At 42.1% G+C, this 23,571-nt stretch overlaps 2 protein-coding genes across 6 annotated transcripts in view; one reads left to right on the top strand and one right to left on the bottom strand.

Annotated features, from left to right (window-relative positions):
* Nucleotides 1-6,172, top strand: part of DNAH11 (dynein axonemal heavy chain 11) — a 321,971-nt gene extending 315,799 nt beyond the window's left edge. For 2 of the 3 annotated variants that reach the window (XM_061586939.1, XM_061586940.1), the window contains 3 exons: nt 3,842-3,954; nt 4,703-4,843; nt 5,553-6,172. In XM_061586939.1, coding sequence (XP_061442923.1) covers nt 3,842-3,954; nt 4,703-4,843; nt 5,553-5,800 — 502 coding nt within the window. In that variant the 3' untranslated portion in view covers nt 5,801-6,172. The remainder of the gene's footprint in view (nt 1-3,841; nt 3,955-4,702; nt 4,844-5,552) is intronic. The other variant, XM_061586942.1, reaches the window with a different exon arrangement.
* CDCA7L (cell division cycle associated 7 like) overlaps nt 6,113-23,571 on the bottom strand; it is a 40,309-nt gene continuing 22,850 nt past the window's right edge. For all 3 annotated transcript variants that reach the window (XM_061586943.1, XM_061586944.1, XM_061586945.1), the window contains exons 4-10: nt 23,064-23,423; nt 20,166-20,240; nt 19,536-19,721; nt 18,138-18,272; nt 9,640-9,789; nt 9,297-9,433; nt 6,113-8,034 (exon numbers count right to left, since the gene is read on the bottom strand). In XM_061586943.1, the coding sequence (XP_061442927.1) occupies nt 8,004-8,034; nt 9,297-9,433; nt 9,640-9,789; nt 18,138-18,272; nt 19,536-19,721; nt 20,166-20,240; nt 23,064-23,423 (1,074 nt within the window). In that variant the 3' untranslated portion in view covers nt 6,113-8,003. The remainder of the gene's footprint in view (nt 8,035-9,296; nt 9,434-9,639; nt 9,790-18,137; nt 18,273-19,535; nt 19,722-20,165; nt 20,241-23,063; nt 23,424-23,571) is intronic.

Below are 23,571 nucleotides of genomic sequence, written 5' to 3'. Positions count from 1 at the left end.
AGAAACATCTACCTATGAAACTCCCTGAAAACGTTGAGGAACACTGGATTAAACTGAAGACTTCCATTACTGCAGCATGTGAACAAACTATTGGATACCAAACTAAGAAACATCAGGACTGGTTTGATGAGGATAGTGAGATTGAACATATCATGGACAAGAAAAGGAAAGCCTTCCAGATATGGCAAAACGACATTAACTGTGCTTCTAAGAAAAAAAATCTATGCCAGTGCAAAGGAGAACTAGAGAACTTAAGAACGCCTGGTGGATGAAGAAAGCTCAAGAAATCCAGCATTTTGCAGATGCTCATGATGCACTGGGCTTTTTAATGCCACAAAGGCCATCTACGGACCAACTAATTATGGTACAAATCCCTTACGTTCAATAGATGGTACTAAACTTCTAAATAAAGGACAGAGTCTGCATTGGAAAGCACTGCATTGGAAAGAGCATTACCATGACCTCCTTAATCGTAACTCTATTGCGGCTGATGAGGTCATCTCACAAATCCCACAACAAATTAGAGATGATCTTGCAGTATCCCCTAATTTGCATGAAGTCAGTAAAGCCATTAATCAAATGAAGAATAACAAAGCTAGTGGATCTGATGGGATTCCTGCTGAAGTCTTTAAAGGTGGGCCTGAACTTACACAACCTCATAAGCTCATGGAAAAAAGCTGGATGAGGGAGATCCCATAATTATCACTCTTTTCAAGAAGGGTGATAGAACAGATTGTGGGAACTACCGAGGCATCTCTCTTTCAGCTACCGCAGGTAAAATCCTTGCAAGGATCCTCGCAAATTGTCTCCTACCTATCTCAGAAGACATCCTCCCTGAATCCCAAAATGGTTTCTGCCCTTCCAGGGGGACAGTGGACATGATCTTCACTGCACAACAGCTTCAAGAAAAATGTAGGGAGCAAAACCAACCTCTGTGTATGGCATTTATTGATCTGACTAAGGCCTTTGATACTGTAAATTGAACCACTCTCTGGACCATCCTTCTGAAAATTGGATGCCCTGATAAATTTGTGAATATTTTGCGACTCCTCCATGACGACAATTTTGGATAACAATGACTCTCAAAGTGATCCATTCAAAGTGGGATCAGGCGTCAAACAGGGATGTGTCATTGCTCCGACCTTATTTGCTATTTTCATCGCCGTGATTCTACACCTTCTTGAGGGGAAACTTCCCACTGGCATGGAAATCACATATCGAACAGATGGAAAGCTTTTTAATCTCAGTAGGCTGAAAGCAAAAAGTAAGGTAATTACAACCTGTGTCGTGGAACTTCAATATGCTGATGATAATGTAGTCTCTGCACATTCAGAGGAAGATCTTCAAACTATCCTAAATGTCTTTGCAGAAGCATATGAAAAGCTTGGCCTCTCGCTTAACTTCAAAAAAACCAAAGTACTTCAACAGCAAGTGCGAACCAATCCCTCTGTAGCACCATCAATCCAGCTTAAAGGTGCAACGCTGGAGAGTGTCGATCACTTTTCTTATCTTGGCATCCATCTCTCTGTAAAAGTTGACATTGACGCTGAAATTCAGCATTCTCTGAGCTCTGCGAATGCCGCATTCTCCCAAATGAAGCGTAGAGTATTCAAGGATCGGGATATTCGCAGGGAGACCAAAATACTTATTTACAAAGCCATTGTACTACCAACCTTACTGTACGCCTGTGAAACATGGACCATCTATAAATGCTACTCCCAACTTCTTGAAAGATTCCACCAACGCTGCCTCCAGAAAATTCTGCAAATTACTTGGGAGGATAGGCGGCGTAATGTTAGCATATTGGAAGAAGCAAAGACCACCAGTGTTGAAACAATGATCCTCCAACATCAACTTCACTGGACCGGCCATGTTGTTCAAATGCCTGATCACCATCTTCCAAAGCAGCTCCTTTACTCCCAACTTAATGATGGAAAACGGAATATCGGTGGACAGCAAAAGAGGTTTAAAGATGTTCTCAAAGCTAATCTAAAAAATGTAACATGAGTATTGAGAACTGGGAAGCCTTGGTCCATGAGCGTTCCAATTGGAGGTCGGCCATTATCAAAGGTGCTATGGACTTTGAAGAAGCACGAGTACAGGGCGAAAGGGACAAACGAGCTAAGCAGGAGACACGTCAAGCAAATCCTCATTGTGACCATCTTCCATCTGGAAACCTATGTCCTCACTGTGGGAGGCTGTGTGGATCCAGAATAGGCCTCAACAGTCACTTATGGACCCACTGTTAAAGACCTCATTATTTATTTATTTATTTTATTACATTTTTAGACCGCCCTATAGCAATAAGCTCCCAGGGCGGTGTACAGCATAATAAAACAGGTTAAAATACAAGTAAATATATTAAATACAATGTAAATACAATACACAATAAAACATAATTAAAATTTTTCAATTTTAAATTCAAATTTTTAAATTTTTAAAATGCCTGGGCGAAGAGGTAGGTCTTTACCTGGCGCCGAAAAGATAACAAAGAAGGCGCCAGGCGTATCTCATCAGGGAGGGCGTTCCATAGTTCGGGGGCCACCACTGAGAAGGCCCTAGCTCTAGTTATCGTTCTCCGTGCCTCCCTATGCGTTGGGACACGGAGAAGGGCCTTCGACGTCGAGCGCAGCAACCGGGTAGGTACATAGCAGGAGAGGCGTTCCGCCAGGTATTGCGGTCCGATGCCGTTAAGGGCTTTATAGGTAAGAACCAACACTTTGAATCTGGCCCGGAAACATATTGGTAGCCAGTGCAGCTGGGCCAGGACAGGTGTTATATGATCAAATTTTTTTGTCCCAGTAAGAACTCTGGCCGCAGCATTCTGCACCAGCTGAAGTTTCCGAACCGTCTTCAGAGGTAACCCTACGTAGAGTGCATTACAGTAGTCCAATCTAGAGGTTACCAGAGCATGGATAACTGTGGCAAGGTTCTCCCTATCCAGATAGGGTCGTAGTTGGGCTACCAGCCGAAGCTGGTAGAACGCATTCCGTGCCACCGAGGCTACTTGAGCCTCCAGTGACAGGAGCGGATCTAATAAGACCCCCAAACTATGGACCTGCTCCTTTAGGGGGAGTGTAACCCCATCTAGGGCAGGTCAGACATCAGCCATCTGGGCAGAGAACCCCCCCACCAACAGCATCTCAGTCTTGTCAGGATTGAGTCTCAGTTTATTAGCTCTCATCCAGTCCATTATCGCGGCCAGGCAGTGGTTTAGTACATTAACAGCCTCACCTGAAGAAGATGAAAAGAAGTAGAGCTGCGTATCATCAGCATATTGCTGGAAACGCACTCCAAATCTCCTAATGACCTCGCCCAGCGGCTTCATATAGATATTAAAGAGCATGGGGGACAGAACTGAACCCTGTGGGACCCCATATTGGAGTATCCAGGGACTCGAGTAATGCTCCCCAAGCACCAACTTCTGGAGACGATTCTTGAGGTAGGAGCACAGCCACCGCCAAGCAGTGCCTCCAACTCCTAAGTCCGCAAGACGTCCCAGAAGGATACCATGGTCGATGGTATCAAAAGCCGCTGAGAGATCAAGGAGAACCAACAGAGATACACTCCCTCTGTCTTTCTCCCGACAGAGGTCATCATACAGGGCGACCAAGGCTGTTTCTGTACCAAACCCCGGCCGAAAGCCCGATTGACATGGATCCATGACCTTATCCTGGAAGACAATCTTACTCGGCCATGAGAGATCGCCAATGAATGATTGAATGAAATCTATAAAAAAAAAAAGGGTAAAGATGTTAGAGGATATCAGATCACAATAATACTTTATTTTAAAAATTATTTCTCATGACAAGTGCTGATTCCTCTGCTGCTTTTTCTTCAGGTTTAATGACCTCCTCATACGATGCCGAGAACTTGATATCTGGACACAAGATCTTGTACTTCCTGCAGTGGTGTGGCTCTCTGGCTTCTTTAACCCTCAGTCTTTTCTGACTGGTATGTAGTATTGGCTTATAATATGTAGAGGTCAAGTAAATTAGACCCCACAGTAGGGCTACAATTTTTGCATAATGCCTTGCTGAGGGTTCCCTTTGTATTCACATTTCTTAAGAGCTAGTTACATTAGAAATGCCACAAAGTGCCAGTATATTACAGAAGGAGCAAAGGAGAGCTCTTCATCAGGGCTAAAATGCAGGAAGTCAGGGTACTGACAATTGTGTGCTGTACTGAATCACCAGTGCTTTACGTAATTAATACCTGAGATAGCAGAATGATCTAGAAGTATGAGATGCTATAACACTGCTGAAGATAATAAGCAGGTGTGGGGCCTTATCAGTACTTGGATGAGAGCCAGGATGGAAGCATAATTTAAAATAAAAATACCCTAAAATTACATTAAATTAGATTCGATTAATTGCTATGAAGTTTATTTCTACAATCCAGAACAGAGTTAGCAGTTGACTGCAGCAGAAAACACCTATCTGGATGGTGAAACAACAGTGTGTCTAGGATCATTTTATTATTTCAATGGGAATACATTGCTTCTGCAATTTTGTTTTTGTAGAATTTGTGACAAGAAACAAGAGGCCTACATTTTTAAGATGTGGATTTCTTCTGGTAGTAGAAATTTAGATTAATTACGTGTTCTTTGCTATATCGAAGATTACCCCACTCCACTCACAGTAATAGTTTTTGGCATAACATAAGATCATTCATCCACATACTAACACTTTTTTCTTGAAAGCCATTATGCAAAGCATGGCACGGAAGAATAACTGGTCTCTGGATAAGATGTGTCTGACTACAGATGTTACCAAAAAAAGTAGAGAGGATTATGGTCATCCACCAAGGGAAGGAGCATATATCTTTGGCCTTTTTATGGAAGGTACGTTTATTGGAGTTCTGTAGCATTGACCCAAAAATGAAATGCTAATTTAGACATACACTCATGGAAACAGTGTCGGAGACACAGAAAACAAAAGTATAGTTTTCACTGGGCCCAACTGCAAATGTTGCAATTGAGAAGCAGTTGGAAAACTTGCCTTTTCTGTTCAAGAGTACTGTGCAACCCAAATGGAACGAAAGAGTGAGGGAGTCAAGTTTGTTTTTTCTCCTGTTCCAAAAGGCCACAGGACAGAACTCCAATCAATAGCTTGGCTGTCTATCTCAACAGAATACCAAATGGTCTTACCACTGTGGTGCTCTCCATAGATTGCTGAATTTCAATTCTCATGTGCCCTAGCCAGCATGGTCAGCGATTAGGGATGATGGGAACTGTAGTCCAGCAACATCTAGAGGCTATTGATTATGATTAACAAAATTGTTTTATTTATACTACTGCTTTATTGTTACGCTAACTACTGTTATGCAGTATTTTGTATTAGCTAAACCTGCCATACAATTATATAGATTCATACTCAAAATGCCCTAAAATACAAACACTGTGAGCCAAAGCCTACCTAGCCTTATACTATGGCTGTATCTACTATACTCTTGAAATAACCCCACAAACAACCTAACCAACACTATTCTCTTAAGCTGGCCACACATTTATTTTTATGCAAGTAAAACCTGTTGTATTTCTCTGGTTACAGGAGCTAGATGGGACATTCAAGCGGGAGTCATAACTGAAGCCCGATTAAATGACTTGTCTCCAGTGATGCCAGTCATCTTTGTCAGAGCTATTCCAGTGGACAGGCAAGAAATTAAGAACATTTATAAATGCCCAGTTTATAAAACCAAAATTAGAGGGCCTACATATGTCTGGACTTTTAACCTAAAAAGCAAAGAAAAACCAGCCAAGTGGGTGCTTGCAGGAGTAGCCTTGCTCCTGGCAGTTTAGCAGTACATCTGCAGACACAATATTCTAGCCCAGGCTTTGGTACAGTACAAGCCACAGCAGAAGAGCTTTCTTCACACTGTATCGTTATGTATATTGCTTTGCCAAAATGTCACTGCTTCACTCCAACCGCTCAGGATAGTGCCACGTTGTTTAATATCAAAACTGTGTCTCTAATACACAGAACATAGAAATATAACAGTGCATATGCACCTACTATCAAATATCAAAGCAAATGAGTAATTCTGTGTGTAACTTGTATCTGAAATGTTCTTTGTAGTCAGGGGCTATGATATGGCCTTCTTTTAAAAATGCATATCTCAAGAAATGTGTTGTCATGCTCATTTTAATATCAGTATAAAATATCAAAATAAATCTTAAGTTAAATACTCCAGTGTATAGTCATCTGATTGTACTAATCAACTCGCTGTGACAGCCAATGTACTACAAATGGACACCAGCGTGATTGATGTGCCAAGACCGCCCGCAATGGTCATTTTTTACTTTTATGTAGATTTTGGGCTGCTTCAAACTTAACATACATCTTAAGCATTCTTGCAGCTTAAATATTTAGATGGATGCCAGTGTCATGCCGATTTCACTTCTGAGGCACATGCAATTGGTAATCAACAAACCTTTTAAAAACTACTTTGAGAGGGGTCTAAAGATGGTGTCAAAAAACCAAGTAGAAGAAACCACTGCTATAGATTTCAGCAATACACACTTTCCATTGGATAACTATACTATGAGTACAAAATCCTCAGTCAGCTTACATAACACATCCTACATCAGATGGAAGGAGCTTTTGAAAGAGATTTTGCTTCATTCTTTGTCAAGAACTGCTGAAGGTAGGCACTGCCAAAAATTTTCTCCTTCAGGTTCTGCAGATGCAAAGTACAAAGCTTACCTCCTACTACAGAGTAGCAGGAACATGAATGCTACAACATAAAACAAAATCCTAGGTATTCCTTCCCTTCACTGTGAAGACCCTGGCCATGAGCACTTTCAAAATACAATAATTTCACAGCTGAAATCAAAATAAAATGAAGTGCTCAACTTAGGCTGGATTGTGCCCCTTCCAATTAATTTTAACTTAAATGAGATAGGTAGGGATGTAGAATATCTGAAAGGAGTGCACAAAGTTTCTGGGAGGGCTGGGATCCTGAGGCAGGCAGAACTTTCCTCTTCTTATCACACTCTTATTCCTTCCCACTTCCCAGACGAGCATCCTCATGGCTGTTTCCTCATTTTTGACATCATCCCAAATGGACTTTGAAAGAGCTTGCTTTTTTTAAAGAAGATCAACTTTCTCATTCAATCTCCTTTTGCAATGCCAGTATAAGTGTCCGATTCCACAGATTTATTATCACAGCTTCTATGCACATGACTGTGTCAAATTAGCTGCTTATCTTATGTAAAACTTATGTCTGGGGTATGTAGGGGTAGAACTGCCCCCAGGAGTTCACAAACGTTAAGAAACACCCACTTGTATTGAAATTAATGTATAATATATTGGGATATTTATTTTAATTAACATACCAAAGAGAAACTTGTTGTGGTTGAAATAATACAAACAGTAGGATGCTGGGAATATTAATTCTTTCACTGGCAATAGCATTACATTTCTAAAATCTAAGAGTATAATTTAAAATAGTTTCAAAGTAGGAATGCAAACTTGTGGCTCTCCTGATGTTGTTGGACTCCAACTTCCATCAGCCCATCAGCATGACCAATGGTCAGAGATGATGGGAATTGGAGTCCAACATCTGAAGAGCCACAAATTCCCCGTCCCTATTTTAAAGCAGTGGAGTGTAGCTATTCCAAGGGTTTTGCAGTTCTGTTGAATATTAACCACTGACAGCTGAAGTCTATTCCTAAGCAGCAAAATCTATAAGCATTTCTCCTGTAAAATTCCCATTGAAAAGAATGGAAGCTGTTCTAATCTCTATTCATTTCAAGAAGGATTTCCCAGAAGGCTTCCCCAGTGTATCGTGCCAAATAATACATAACGTAATGATTCCTTTAGCAGATGTTTTCCTGAGAAATCTTTGTAAAACATACAACATCCATTTTAAAAAGTAATGATTTCTGTCCTAAATTTCTATATTTTTAAAAACATTATTGTAGTAAAATTTTAAGTCGCCAACTCTGATTGAAGTACAAGAATTAAAAGTTGCCAAGGTAATGCGTGGGTAATCTCGTATTTTCAATCATCTTCAGCAAGTTGCTTTTGCAAACTGAAAAAGAAGGAGACCGGACTTAACTTGAGAGTTTAGTACAAGTGGCTATTAGCTGTATTACAGATGGTCATAATCCTATAACATGTGTTGGTGTAATTCATGCGGGAGAGCATAAATCATAGCTCTGATTATTGCCCTTTGTGGCAAATGGCAAAAGTCTCAAATGCATACAAGACTATTTTTCAAAACCAAGGCTGCCATACTTCTAAAAAAAACAAAGTATTGGGTAGAAGCATGCAGTATATTTTGGACAAATCTTGAATTCTGAGCTGAAGCAAGGTGTTTCAGAGGGATTTGGAGCTTATCAGATGTGAAGTGGGTTCTCAAGCACAAGTTGAAGTGGGAATTCCTAAACTGCTTCATAGCACCTCAACAATCCAGGAGGATTTTTGTGACTTCTAAAATAAAAAGTAATGTCTCTAAGCATAACAGAAAAGGAATAACACCAGGTTGGAGTGATGGAGGAATGAGAGCAAATACCAGAATGGTGAGAGGGCAGAGGGAGCTTCATTATGACCGTTGTCAGGTCAAACTTAATCAGAGGGGATGATTTTACCTGGAACAGAAATCCCTTTTAATTCTTCTACCCTACTGAAATCCATTTTAAAAGGTTCCTACCACAAAAGCCCCTGACTTTGTTCATCTACAATCTGGCAGGTTCTCATTAGTATGTGCAGTTTTAAAGTTGATTGCCTGCAAAAACACTAGGGGAGGTTAGGTTTTCATTTTGGGGTGGTTAAAAAATATTAAGGCTGCCCTTGCAGGAAAACCACTGCAGCCATGGCAAGATTCATGCCCTCAGAAGGGCAACTTATTTTCAAATTATGCATACTTCCAAAGCAGAACTTACACTTTGAGATGAGATCGTCTCTGCACATTAAATGCTCACATCTCATCCTGTGGGATGGACGAGTTCTATTTTGGATGCAATAAACAACAAGAGATGCAAGCCACCTCCACTTTTGCTCATTCCAGATTTTGTAATAACTATGATTGCTCATAGTTGTAGTAATACTGGATGATGAAATACATATACTTCAGTTATCTGTCTCTAATAAGAGTTTCACCTTGTTCTCAAAACACTGATGTCAGTTACAGAGAACTTTCCAGAGTTCAATGCTCTCTTCTTGGAAAAGGCTTGTAATATTCCTCACACAAAATTGTGTTTAATTAGTTTTCTCGCAGCTTGTATCACCTGTGCAGATACAGACAAAACCTGGATGCATACTATTGATTAAAAAAATCCAATATCTCCTTACCTTTCAAGATACTCTTTTACGTTGTCATAACCATAAAACTTTGCCAAGTGAATGAGCATTCCTGTGGCACAACGACCGTCACGTTTGCGACAATAGCTGCAATTACAGATCCCACGGCAAGGAGGGCAGAACCAGTCCTTAAAAGAAAAATGGGGAAGGGAGCATATGATAAACATGGTTGCTACTGCTTAACACAGAAGCAAGAAGGGAGCTACATACACAAGCACAGCACGTCTTGTTTTTCAAGACTTTTATGATAGCAATGAATCTACTAGATCTTTCCATAACTGTACTAGCTTCAGAATCTGTTTATATCCCACAACATGAACAACTAGATACCTACTGGGTCTAGAAGTGCTGCTTTCACATCTTCACCATAGCGATTACGAAGGCATGGTCCACAGAACTGTCCCCTCACACCCCCGCAGCCTTCGTTGCGACAAACTGTCTTAGTATCAATTGTCTTCTGTCGACACTGATGGCATGTGCTTCCCTAACATGGGCACAGTGAGTAAGAAGGAGGAGTTATACAAAGAACAACTTTTTTAAATGTCATTTCCCAAACATGTTGTTTGGGAAGCAAACATGCTGGATTTCTTCAATTCAGATTACACAGAATTTCACAAGGAACACAGACATTGTACATTTACAGATGACTGAGAATGATGAAAATGCTGCTTCCATGCTAGTAAATATTACGTGCACATTTCAAACTAATACCAAAAAAAAATATTTTATTTATTATTTATTACTTGATTTATATCCCGCCCTTCCTCCAGCAGGAGCCCAGGGCAGCAAACAAAAGCACTAAAAACGGTTTAAAACATCATAAAAACAGACTTTAAAATACATTGAAACAAAATATCTTTACAAACTTTTTAAAAATAAGCTTTCAAGACATCTTTTAAAAAAAGGTTTAAAAACATATTAAAAACCAATTTCAACACAGACGCAGACTAGGATAAGGTCTCAACTTACAAGGCTCGTTGAAAGAAGAAGATCTTCAATAGGCGCCGAAAAGATAACAGAGATGGCACCTGCCTAATATCTAAGGGGAGGGAATTCCACAGGGTAGGTGGTGCCATGCTAAAGGTCTGTTTCTTATATTGTACAGAACGGACCTCCTGATAAGATAGTATCTGCAGGAGACGCTCACCTGCAGAGCGCAGAGATCAACTGGGAATATAAGGGATAAGACGGTCTTTCAAGTATCCTGGTCCCAAGCTGTATAGGTCTTTGTACACCAAAATTAGAACCTTGAACTTGGCCTGGTAGCAAATGGGCAGCCAATGCAATTCTTTCAGCAGTGAGGTGACATGTTGGTGATGTTGTGAACCGCCCAGAGAGCTTCGGCTATGGGGCGGTATAAAAATTTAATAAATAAAATTAAAAAATAAATAAATACCCTTCCCCAGTGAGCAATCTCGCAGTTGCATCTTGCACCAGCTGGAGCTTCTAGAACAACCTCAAGGGCAGCCCCACACATAGTGCATTACAGTAATCCAGCCTGGAGGTTACCAATGTGTGGACAACAGTGGTCAGGCTATCCCGGTCCAGAAACGGCCACAGCTGTCTTACCAGCCGAAGCTGGTAAAAGGCACTCTTAGTCACTGAGGTCACCTGGGCCTCTAGCGACAAAGATGGATCCAGGAGCACCCCCAGACTACAGACCTGTACTTTCAGAGGGAGTACGACCCCATCCAAAGCAAGCAACTGACCAATTACCTGAACTCGGAAACCACCAACCCACAGTGCCCCCATCTTGCTAGGATTCAGACTCAGTTTATTGGCCCTCATCCAGCCCACCACCGAGTCCAGGCAGTGATCCAGGTCTTGCACAGCCTCTCCAGATTCAGATGTTACAGAGAAATAGAGCCGGGTATCATCAGCGTACTGCTGACACCCCACCCCAAATCTCCTGATGATCAATCCCAAGGGCTTCATATAGATGTTAAACACCATGGGGGACAAGATGGTACCCTGCGGCACCCCACAGCACAACTGCCAGGGGACCGAAAGATAATCACCCAATGCTATTCTCTGAAAACAACCTTGGAGATAGGATCAGAACCACTGTAAAACAGTGCCTTCAATACCCATCTCACCAAGTCGGCCCAGAAGGATACCATGGTCAATGGTATCAAAAGCCACTAAGTGTCAGGCCCAGGATGAGACTCAGGAACCAGACCAGAGGTTGTAAGTAATTCGTGTTTTATTAGGGTAATGTCCAAGCAAAGACTGCATCTTCTCATGAAGCAATACAGGGATACAGGTCCTGCGGCATTGGGAGAAAGTTGACAGAGCAAGGGACTTCTTCCCGCCTGTTCTTTAAGAAGGGGCCAAACGGGCGCGCAATCTTTCGTGCCTCCTTAACTGCCCCTCAGGTACTGCCCGCCCTCCCCCCTTCTCTCCTGTCTTTTCAGCTGTCTACGTGTGCGCGGTGAGGGGGGAAGCATCGGCCCCTCCTCTTCTGAAGTTTCTGATTCCAGTATGGGGGATAGGGAAGGGGCTGATGGTAAACTGCCTGGTAAACTGTCTCGCCGCTTTTCTGCTGTGGGCAGCCCTCCCTCTTGCTCTGAGCTTTGGACAAGGGGAGGCGTGAGAATGTCCAGGGAGGATTCTGAAACTTCAAAGCTCTCAGGCTCCCCGTTGCTAGGCGACCCTATCACTGGCATTTCCTCTGTTTCGTCTTCACTCCAAAGGGGGGAAGTTCCTCCCCCTCCCCTCTGCCATCCATAGAAATCCTCTTCTTCCAACTCCCCGGGACCCCAGCTCTGCCTCCAGACACTGAGAGATCAAGTAAGAGTAAAAGGGTCACACTCCCCCTGTTCTTCTCCCAATAAAGGTCATCCATCAGGGCGACCAAGGCCAATTCAGTCCCATAACCAGGCCTGAACCCAGACTGGGATGGGTCAAGATAATCTGTTTCATCCAAGAGTACTTGCAATTGCTGCGCCACAACTCTCTCAATCACCTTCCCTAAGAAAGGCATATTTGCAACCGGTCGGTAATTGTCTCAGACCAATGGGTCCCAGGTGGGCTTTTTCAGGAGCAGACAAATCACCGCCTCTTTCAGGGCGGCTGAAACCACTCCCTCCCACAATGATGCGTTGACCACACCCTGAATCCACTCAGTCAAGCCCCCTTGGCAAGTTTTAATAAGCCGAGAAGGGCAAGGGTCAAGAGGACATGTTGCTGGCTGCATTATCACAAGCACCTTGTCTACGTCATCAGGCCGCATCAGCTGAAACCGTTCCCAAGAAGTTGCAGCAGACGTTGCACTGGACACCTGATTGGGGACTACAGTAGATGTGGATTGAGCATCAAGACTGCTACAAAGGCGAGCATGAGGCAAAAATGCCATTCACTTATTAAAGTCACTAGAAATGTAAACCTGTCATATTAATAAAACCAGAATAGACAACACTAGCTGGACAGTCCATGGTATTTTACTTGCCTTTGCATTATGAATGAGTGTGCATATGTATTTCAGATGCGGCAGCCTCTAGCAAACTATTGCCAGCCCTCCACCTAAGAGCTCTGTGTGCCTGAGAGTAGCACATGGAGTAGTCTTCTACTGAAGTGAACTGCTAAGCCCTTTCAGATAGGGGAACCTTTGCACAGAAGCACTTCTCTCCCCACGTTGCCATCTTTTTTGTAATATCCCCAAACTGTGCAAAGAAAGTAATAAAATCTACATTCTCCATGGATACAAATGCCACTTATCAACAGTGACCTCTGCCACTGCACTGGCGTGCATAGGTTTATCATTAGGGATTACAGTGTGGAGTCAAAACTGACCCATGAACTTGCTTTTAGTCTCAGTTCCCCATTTGTAAGGTAAGAATAAGGACCACCTTTGCATTATCATTTTCCACCTTATTTTAAGTGCCATTTTACTGCAGTGTTCCACTGGATAGTGGTAAATACTGTAACCCTATTCAGATATTCTTTGCTCCCATGATGAACAAAATGGGAGTAAGGATAGGGCTATGCTAAGTAGCCCCACTCCTGAAATTGTGTAGTCCTCCCTCTAACATCTGGATAACTCATCAATTCAGAGTTCCAGATTCCAGAGGAGTCCTCATGCCTCTAGCTACACATGCAAACTCACCCCCAGACATTCCTGCTCTACATGCAGGCACTGAAGGGAGGAACATGCAACATAGGAGGCGGGGCCACTTGATACGATCGCCTTCCTTGCTCCTGTGTTCTTCAGCATGAGAGCAATGAATGCATAAAGAGTGCTTGTGTCAAAATGAATTTAATTATTGCTATAAGCAATTAAGGGAGTTTTAATTCCACCTTCTCTGCAGACCTAAATTGCTAATGTGAATACAAGGGTTCTTCTGTTAATACCCTGCCAGGATGGATAGGCCATTGGTATTTTATTTATTTATTTATTTATTTATTTATTTATTAAATTTATTAGTCGCCCATCTGGCTGGTTGTCCAGCCACTCTGGGCGACGTACAAGATAAAAAATACATTAAAACGTTAAAATTTAAAACCATAACCGTAAAAACCTAACCCACCCCAAAAGCCTGCCTGAAGAGCCAGGTCTTCAAGGCCCGGCAGAAGCTCATCATAGAAGGGGCATGGCAGAGATCATTTGGCAGAGAGTTCCACAGGGTGGGGGCCACTATTGAAAAAGCCCTCTCTCTAGTCCTCACCAGTCTAGCTGTTTTAACCGGTGGGATCGACAGAAGGTCTTCTGAGGCTGATCATGTTGAGTGACATCCCTGACAATGCTGGAGGCGCTCCTTCAGATAGACTGGGCTAAAACCGTGTAGGGTTTTAAAGGTCAAAACCAACACCTTGAATTGGGCCTGGTAAACAACCGGTAGCCAGTGCAACTCCTTCAGCACTGGAGTGATGTGATCTTGCCGACGGCTGCCTTTAATCAGACGAGCTGCCGCATTCTGTACCAGTTGCAGCTTCCGGACCGTTTTCAAGGGTAACCCCACGTAGAGCGCATTACAATAGTCTAGGCGAGAGATGACCAGGGCATGTACCACCGGTGGGAGCAGATGGTTGGGAAGGTAGGGGCGCAGCCTCCGTATCAGATGGAGTTGATACAGCGCCGCCTGGCTCACAGCCGAGATTTGAGCCTCCATGGACAGCTGGGAGTCAAGTATGATCCCCAGGCTGTGGACCTGGTCCTTCTGGGGCAATCGTACCCCATTGAGCACCAGGTCCATATCCCCCAGCCTTCACTTGTCTCCCACAAACAGTACCTCGGTTTTGTCAGGGTTCAGGTTCAGCTTATTCCTTCCCATCCAGCCACTCACTGACTCCAGGCACTTGGACAGGGTTTCTACAGCCAACCTCGGTGAAGATTTAAATGAGAGATAGAGCTGTGTGTCATCCGCATACTGATGACATTGCAGCCCAAATCTCCTGATGATTGCCCCAGCGGCTTTATATAGATGTTGAACAGCATCGGGAGAGGATGGAACCCTGTGGCACAAGTGAGAGGCTAAGGATCCGAGACCTCATCCTCCAATGCCACTCTTTGGTACCTACCAGAGAGGAAGGAATGGAACCACTGCAATACAGTGCCCCCCATGCCTAACCTCTTCAGGAGGTCCAGGAGGATAACGTGGTCAACGGTATCGAAAGCCACTGAGAGATCAAGGAGGACAAGGAAGGTGCATTCGCCCCTATCCCACGCCCTCCTCATATCATATTTTAGTGGCTATGTTCTAAAAATCTGTAACGTTACTACCCAGTCTAATTAATATCATCTAGAGGAGCATGGTTAGTTGTCGCAGGTATTACAGAGACCTAACTGACCTCAACCAGAAGTCAGGCGTTTAGTGTCAACTGTCATGCAGCAGAACACTCTTCCAGCAAAAAATTAGCAAGCATCCTTACTTTTAACTTCAAGGCATCTCTTGAAGATTTTGTTTTATGCTGACAGACCTATGCCACTGTTTAAAATTTTCTTGAGCAGCCAGTCATTTTAATGACTGTACTGCCTTTAATGGTTTTTATGTTTTCATATTACTCTACAACGCCCTGGTTATTTTATGAGAGGGTGGTATATAAATACTTTTATAAATAAATAACATTAAGGTATGAGGTTCCTTGCAGTAGAATATGACAGGGGAGGAAGATCAGCAATACAGTAGGGCCCCGCTTTTTGGTGTTCCGCTAATACGGCGCCAGCGGGGCGATCAGCTGGAGGGGGGCTGGAGCTCCCTGCTCTCCAGCTGATCTCGCCGGAGGAGGGGAAGATCAGCTGTAGAGAGCTACAGCTGATCTCCTCTTCTGGCACGATCAGACTCCCACACGCGATCTGATCTCGTCCTCCTCCAGCACGATCAACGGGTTAGGTTCCAGACCCCTGCGCTACAGCTGATCCGCTTTTTGGCGGTTTTTGCTTTTCGGCGGGGGTCTGGAACCTAACCTGCTGTATGAGTGGGGCCCTACTGTACATTAATTTTGGAAAGATTATTTATCTAAAATATTTCTATCCCGCCCTTCTACCCTACAATAGGGCACTCAGGGCAGCTACAAGATAAATAATGGAACATTGGATCTTTCTGGGAGCATGCAGGAAGCATCTGGTCAGCAGTGAATTAACAACCCCCCTGCCCTAGAGCAAGCAGGGTCACATGGTACCAAAGTGATTTCAATTGTGCCCAGGGATGTAGCTGTCCAGGGTCTCAGGGGGGTCTTAGACCCTTTACGTTTTTGGAAGCAGGGTCCCAATGTCTCCAGCATCCTGAGTCAACTGGTGTGAAAGGGGAGTGTGCTAGTCACTGAGAAGAGTCTTCTAATATGCTTCCTTGTCCTCTCCTGCTGACTAGAGCCAATCAGAGTTAAAGGAGATGAGTCAGCCAGTGAGATGACTCTTTTAAGTAGCTAATGCCCCACTTCATGCTTATTGGCTCCTCTGTTGTTGTGGGAGAAGACATTAACAAGGATCTCATTCTCAATCCAGCAGCAAAAAAGAAAGGAGGAGCGTGGCTGTGACTATAGTGAAAGGACCCTGCCTTTCTGAATTTGCTACTACACTACTGGTCATGCCTCCATTCTGACCCCATCAGAGATGGAGATAGAGCAAACAGAGAAGCATGGGTGAACAAAGATAAGACAGCCTAAGGGGTGAGGGAAGCAAGCAAATGTAATTCCTCTGAAACAACATGGCACAATCAGATGCTGAAAGTCAAGCCAATATTTGAGCCATCTCTAAGCTAAGCCTGATCAGAGAGATATGACAGGTGGCTCTCCTAGGATCACAGAAGCACCACTGAAGCATATTGGCCAATTGTTAAAGGCCCAGGTATGAATTCTGCAAATGACCTCAAAGCAGGCAGCTGTAGAGAAGGCCACTAAGTTGCAGCCACGTCCACTATTAGAATGAGCCACTCTAGTGGAATATTCAGAGATGATGGGAGGTATTGAGACTCATAGGCTGAAAGACAGAGAGCCAAGGTGGATAGCTTTAACTTTCTGACCTAGGGAGGGAAGTTTGAAAGAAATAGAGTGTCTAATTTCTGGAAGGAATCTCACAAGTCTCCAAGAGCCACATTCAACCAATCTGCATAGGACTTAATAGAGGAATCTCCTGATGTGCAAGTTCTCCCATCAGGCCAGCCAACGGTCTGTTGTGCCAGCAGGCGCTCTGGGTCTGGTGTATCTTCTGGATCTCCCCATCCTCATCACAGGACTCCTTCCCGGGGTTCCCCTGAGGAGGAGGGATGAGTGAACAAGAGAAGGCCCATTCTGGCCTTTGTTTAATGCTGCTGATTTTGTGTCTGTTTTCCAAGATGCTGTCATCCCTGGATATGGAGTCAAAGCAGCCCTTAGCATCCCAGCCAGCATCTAGAGGGGCTTCTGTTTTCCCAGCAGCTAAGTCATCTCCCAGATAGCTGCCATTCCCTACTTGTTTTGAGGTGGTTGATGCTGAATGGCACAGCACAAAAGTCGGGGGGGCAGAATAGGTCCTAGAACTGTTTAGAGCTTCCTGATGGATTCCTCTATAGTGGTCCTCCTGATGGGGGCAGTGTTCCACAAAGACAGGGACATTCCCTTCAAAGACCCGGGGGGGGGGGAATAAAGAGGCTATCTGAACTACTGCTTGAAAAAAGCTCACAAGGCTGCAGTCCAAAAATTGGTGCATGTGACTCCAGCCTCCAATGGTAAGGGGGCTGCTTAAACACCTCTTGCTGCTCACCTCCACCCAAGAATTCTGGTATCATGGCCACCACCAGACAGGAAAGGTTGCAAAATCAAAGCTGCACTCCCACAGGGAAATGCTCTGAAGATAAAGTGTGGATCCATTTTCAGATGGGGCTGAAGAAGATGGGACAGCAGGTCTCTGTTTTACTTTTAATAATACAAACATTGGTCTCCACTGATGCTATGAGAATTGGGGGGGGAGCAGGGAGGACAGAAAAGGGTCTTTTTTTACTTTGGAAAGGAATACTGTGAGAATTGGGAGGGAAAAAGGCAAAATAATAAGGAATTAGGAGCTGGCAAGGAAAAACTAAGAAGGAATGAGTTGTAGGAGCTAAGAAATTATTTACCTTAAGACAAGGAATGAAAAAGAATAGAGATTCAGGAGCTGGCTGATGCAATTTTTTTGGTACTGCGTGACCCTGCCTGTCCTAAGTCAGTGGGAGTTTATTGTCACTCTCTGTTTACTGGCTGCCTCCTCCGTACAATCACCAGAAAAGGACACATCTCAATCAGCACAAACAGTACAGTGGCAATTGAAAACTATACAAACAACATTTTGCACATCAAAATGGTTTCATCCCAAGCATTATATATGCTCAATAAATTAATTTAGCCAAACCCAAGTATTTCAAGAAAAAAGCATGTACCTACCAGGACCTTATCATAGATTTTATCTTTAACTGTTATTGCAATGTTTTCTAAATCTTCATCTGTAATATCTTCAACTGGTCGGAATGAACAGTACCTTTTTGATGATCTTCGTCTTTTGGTTACCCCCAAATCATTCTACAAAAGAAACTCACTTCATAATCTTTAAACCAATTACTTTTACACTTCACTTTTAAAACAAACAGGCCCTTATATATAGAATATAACAGAAAGTAATACGTCTCATTATTATTCACATAGCCATTTCCCCACGCCCAAAACTCACAATCCACATCCATGACATTTTTCTTTCCTTCCTCAAATTGTCTGCTTAGAACTCAGCTTTAAACAAACTCCCCCCTCTACTCGTGTGGTCTTTGCCAACAAGATGCTTCAGCTAATCCTCACTGCCTACCCCCTTCTCTCTGGAATGAATACCCTGGGAAAGAGTCTTTTTATTATTTTTTAAATAATTTCTTCTTTATAAACTTTTCCCAATTCTGTCTATTCCTTAACCAGTAGAAAAAAGGAGGGGTGCAAACCCTGAATGCCAAAGGAGGAAGTATCACTATATTTATTGTATATTTTCTTAGAAGAAGTAGCTTATAATATAAAATGCCCAACGCGTTTCAGCCCATCAAGGGCTTTCATCAGGGGATGATAGTTGCTCAAAACTCTGTATACAGGTGCGAAATTCCTATACTGGAGCAATCAATTAGAATTGTAACTACAGTGTGAATTTCTTGGTTACTTTCTTCATATGTCTACACTATGCACTGACATTGGGTTGGTAACCTATAAACTGACTAAAGACCTAGATGGTCCGATCATTTAATTCAGATTGCTACCAATTTTCAAACAGAGCCACAAAACAATTTCCCTGTGTTTCTTTCTACTTCTAACATGCCTTTCCTTCCTCTTAGACAAAAAATCCACTTGCCTTATACCATCAAGCCAACTGTCCTCATCCATTTCACTTGTGACTTCCTTTACATTTTTTCAAATAAATACCCAATCAAAGCTGTTTAGAGCAAGGGTCACCAACCTTTTTGGACCCATGAGTGCATTTGCAAAGCAGAGAAACTTTCATGGATATTATACACAAACAAAAACCAAGCACACACTACAACCTACTTATTTGCTACAACAGAATACAAGGGGTAACTTTGTGGGCTTCAGAGAAGGCCTCTGTGGGTGCATTGTCAATCCCTGGTTTAGAGCATGTCCAATCTGTATGGGCAATTTACTGAAATTGCTATAGAAACCAGATATTCACTGTTTTTTTTTTATCAATTTGCCCCTACTGTCTAGTCCTTGTTACCTAAATGTTTTGTGGTTTGGGAAGGTGGTTTTTAAAAGCAAAATAAAATAAAAATTGAGCAAGTCATATTTGGCATGTACCCCTTTTAGTCTTTTCTTTAAGAGATTCTGTTGTCTGTAACTGTTAAGCTGCTCTGCAAATCTGACTGCAGAAACAGTGAAGTTTTCCAAGGCAAATTTCTCAGGGGGACGAGCATTTCTGGTGGGGTTTGTACGACGCTCTATATGGCCTTCTGAAAATATTCTCCTTGGTGTTTTCTTCTGTTTCTAGAAAAAGGCAGAGAGCTTTAATAAATCACTTTGTTGTTGTTTTTACTTCACAGAATATAGCTGTCATACCGCCATTATATGATTGACTTTATGAACAGATGCAACTTATTCAACCGTCCCAAATTCCCCCTTCTGTATACAAACTGAAAAAGTCACAATATACAAGTGGGGGTTAAATGCTTCCCCGACATATGTATTTGAAGGTCTGGGGGAAGTTGTGATTTCTGCATGCATGCACTCTTCATAACAGATATTTGTTAACTCTGGCCTCAGACTCCAAGTACACAATGTCTCCTAAGAAGCAGTCCTTAAACACACAATACTGTATCACTGCAGAAAAGGAAATGGCACCTATTGGAAGACAGGGAAGGAAAGATACACACCCAATCACAACAGTACAAAACAGGTTTCTCTAAAATATTTTTTTCTACTGATACTTACCGAAGGAGTTGAGATAGGAGTTTTTGCTGGAAATAGGTCAGGTATAGAATTCAGTTCTGCTAATAACTGAGCAAGCTGAAATGAGAAAAATGACAAGTGAATTTCTTTTGTATAAATTGGGCAACATTTAAGCTATGCATTCAGTCCTTTGCAATAGTCCTTTTATCTAAATCTCTTTCTTGTTTTCTTTTTCCCCATGTATATCCTTACAGTTTGATATTTTTATTATTAAACTTATATACCGCCCGACTAGCAAGCAGCTCTCTGGGCGGTGAACATAAAAACATATATACAATAAAATTACAGGATCTGATATAACAAATACATAAAAAACCATCTAAAATGAAATTACAACATTTACTTAATTAACTTAAATTAAAATGCCTCAGAGAAGAGAAAGGTCTTAACTTGGTGCCGAAAGGATAATAGTGTCGGCGCCAAGCGTACCTCCTCGGGGAGACTGTTCCACTAGATATTTCTAGTCCTTGTTACCTAAATGTTGGATGTTTGGATATGAAAGGATAAGCTTTGTAATGCCATATATACTTTTAATAATTTAACTTCTATGACTGGAGTCCCTTTAAGTGTGTTTTGGCTACATAATAATATAAACAAAATTACAACATGAATAAAATTACATGGATTTATGCATTTTCAAAAAATTAAGGACTTTTAAAGCTGTGGCTCCACATGTTCAACCAATGTGAATGGAACCATTAACTTGAAGAGGACTACATATTTATTTATTTATTTATTTAATAGCCCACCTTTCCTCCCAGCAGGAGCCCAGGAGGGCAAATAAAAGCACTAAAAACACTTTAAAACATCATAAAAACAGACTTTAAAATACATTAAAACAAAACATCTTTAAAAACATTTTTTTAAAAGCTTTGAAGATATCTTTAAAAAGGGGGGGAGGTTAAAAACGTATTTTAAAAGGTTTAAAAGCATCTTAAAAAGGAATTCCAACAGAGACACAGATTGGGATAAGGTCTCAACTTAAAAGGCTTGTTGAAAGAGGAAGGTCTTCAATAGGAGCTGAAAGGATAACAGAGATGGCTCCTGTCTAATATTTAAGGGGAGGGAATTCCACAGGGTAGGTGCCGCGCATATATGTATGTATCTCATGGTGCTACACTTATCCTCAAGGTGTACACGTATCCTTAAGTAACAATGAGCAAGGCCGACTGAGATTATAAAAAACAATGGCATACGTTTTTTCAGCATATATTTAGTATATTAAAATCCAAGATCATTTTGACATTCAGAAATCATACTAATCCAAGAGATAATGTGAATTCAGGGAAGGGCCACAGCTCAGTGGTACAGCATCTACTTTACATGTAGAGGATCCCAGGTTCAATCCCCATCATCCCCAGGCAGGACTGGGACAGAACCCTGCCTGAAACCATGAAAAGAGCTGCTGTCAGTCAGTGTAGACAATACTGAGCTAGATTAACCAATGCCTTGACTCAGTATGTTTTTATGTAAAACCTATAAAGATGGCAATAAATAAATAAAAATAAGAAGCACCCATAGAAAATAAATGATAGAAATTCCCCACCCAAAGAAGTTAATATACATTCCCCCAAAAACGACTTAAAAGATTAACATGAAAAGGAATGTAATGTACTGGTTGGTGTTGTCAAATGGTGCCAAGAGGTCATGGGGGTGGATGCCCAGACAATAAAATGTCTTGATGCTAAAACACAATTGATTGCTTACATGCTCCTCCAAACAAATGAATACAGTGAAACTAATTCATAGGTCTGATAATTATTTGCAATTGCTAGGCAGTTGCAGGACATATGAGCAACTCAGTACCTTTTCTAAGGTCTATCTACTTAAGATTTTTCATATTGGGCTGGGTCAGCTGGAACAACCACGGCTTAGCATTTCAAGAACCAGCCACAGCATTGCATTCTGTACGAGAAAGTGTTCAAAAGCTTTTGCTTTTGTTTTAGATTAACTTAGCTTGTTGTGATATTCAAACATGGACCAGCTGTGGCTAGTAGAAACACTCAACTTGAAACCATTATTTATGAATCTGGTTTGTTTTTAATGGCCACAGATTAGCCAGAATTTAGGGTTTGGTTGACATGGTAAACTGTGGTTAATCTAAAACAAAAGTAGAAGATGCTGATTTTGCATTGCCTGAGGAGAGTTAGGAAGCCCGCAAGCATGAGGTTCATTCTCATAATCCTCAGTTATGATTCTGCACAAAGATGGGAAATCTTTGGGCCCTCTAGACTGGGGTAATGAAGGCTGAATATATCTACCTTTGGAGGAACACAGGTTCCCCATCCTTGGTTCAGCAACATAATCAAATGGTACCTTTCAGGCCCAATGCAAGGTACTAATCATTACTTTTAAAGTCCTACACTGCAGGCACCTACCACACCTGAAGAAGCAGCTCCAACCATATATTCCTCACAGAGCACTCAGATCTAGGTAACGATAAGCCTCATTTGTGTGCCTTCTTTTAGAGAGGTCTCATCTGAGCATGCACAGAGTTAGGCATTCTCAGTGGCAGTGTGTACAATGTGAATGGTCTGTCCAAATTCCTGTTGGAATTTCAAAGTGAAGACTTTTTTGTTCCAGAAAGCTTTTTCAGTTTGACTTTAATGGGCCATGTGTTTTGTGCTGAGCATCTGATACGGAAAGATAAATTTGCCGTCCTGGGCTCCTGCTGGGAGGAAGGGCAGGATATAAATCAAATAATAAATAAATAAATAAATTTAACTTTTGAAACATACATATACTTTTGGGTCTAGAATTTTTATGTGTGCACCAGCCTGTAATTTCCTTGGGCCTCCTAGGTTATTAATGCAAGCTACAATTGCTGAAATATTTTTACAGTCAGTGGGATGACAATGTCATTTGCTTGGCAGTTCTTACCATTGCTTTATTTTCTTTGATATTCATGGCTCTTTTAAGCAGTGCACTAGAGTTTTCATTTGATGCCTCTTTAGAATCTTCCTCAGACCCTGAAGAGGCTTCCTGGTCTACTTTTTTCCAAGTTTTATTATCTTTTGTCTGTGTAACAGAATGAGGGCGTTTAGTGTTCATCAGGCAGAATCTGGGGGAATGTTTCTCAGGTGCCCTCTTCTCAGCAGATTTCTTGGTAGGAAACTGTAATGCCACACGAAAGCCAAAACTATTTCTCCTGGAGGAAGCCTTTCCTCTACCTTCCTCATCATCATCTTCTTCTGCCGCCATCAAGGATAATGGGTCATTTTCCAGATCTGAATCCACTGCCTAAAAGTAGAATGAATGAAACAACCTATATTACAATTGCATCTATTATGCAACAATTTTTCATTCAGCAAATGGTACCATGTGTCACTGGTCTTGAAAGTGCTCCACTGGCTGCCAGTGAGCTACTGGGCCCAATTCAAGGTTACTG

The sequence above is a fragment of the Rhineura floridana genome, chromosome 10 (assembly GCF_030035675.1).
Source record: "Rhineura floridana isolate rRhiFlo1 chromosome 10, rRhiFlo1.hap2, whole genome shotgun sequence".
Taxonomy (NCBI): domain Eukaryota; kingdom Metazoa; phylum Chordata; class Lepidosauria; order Squamata; family Rhineuridae; genus Rhineura; species Rhineura floridana.
This window is presented reverse-complemented; position numbering and strand designations above follow the sequence as displayed.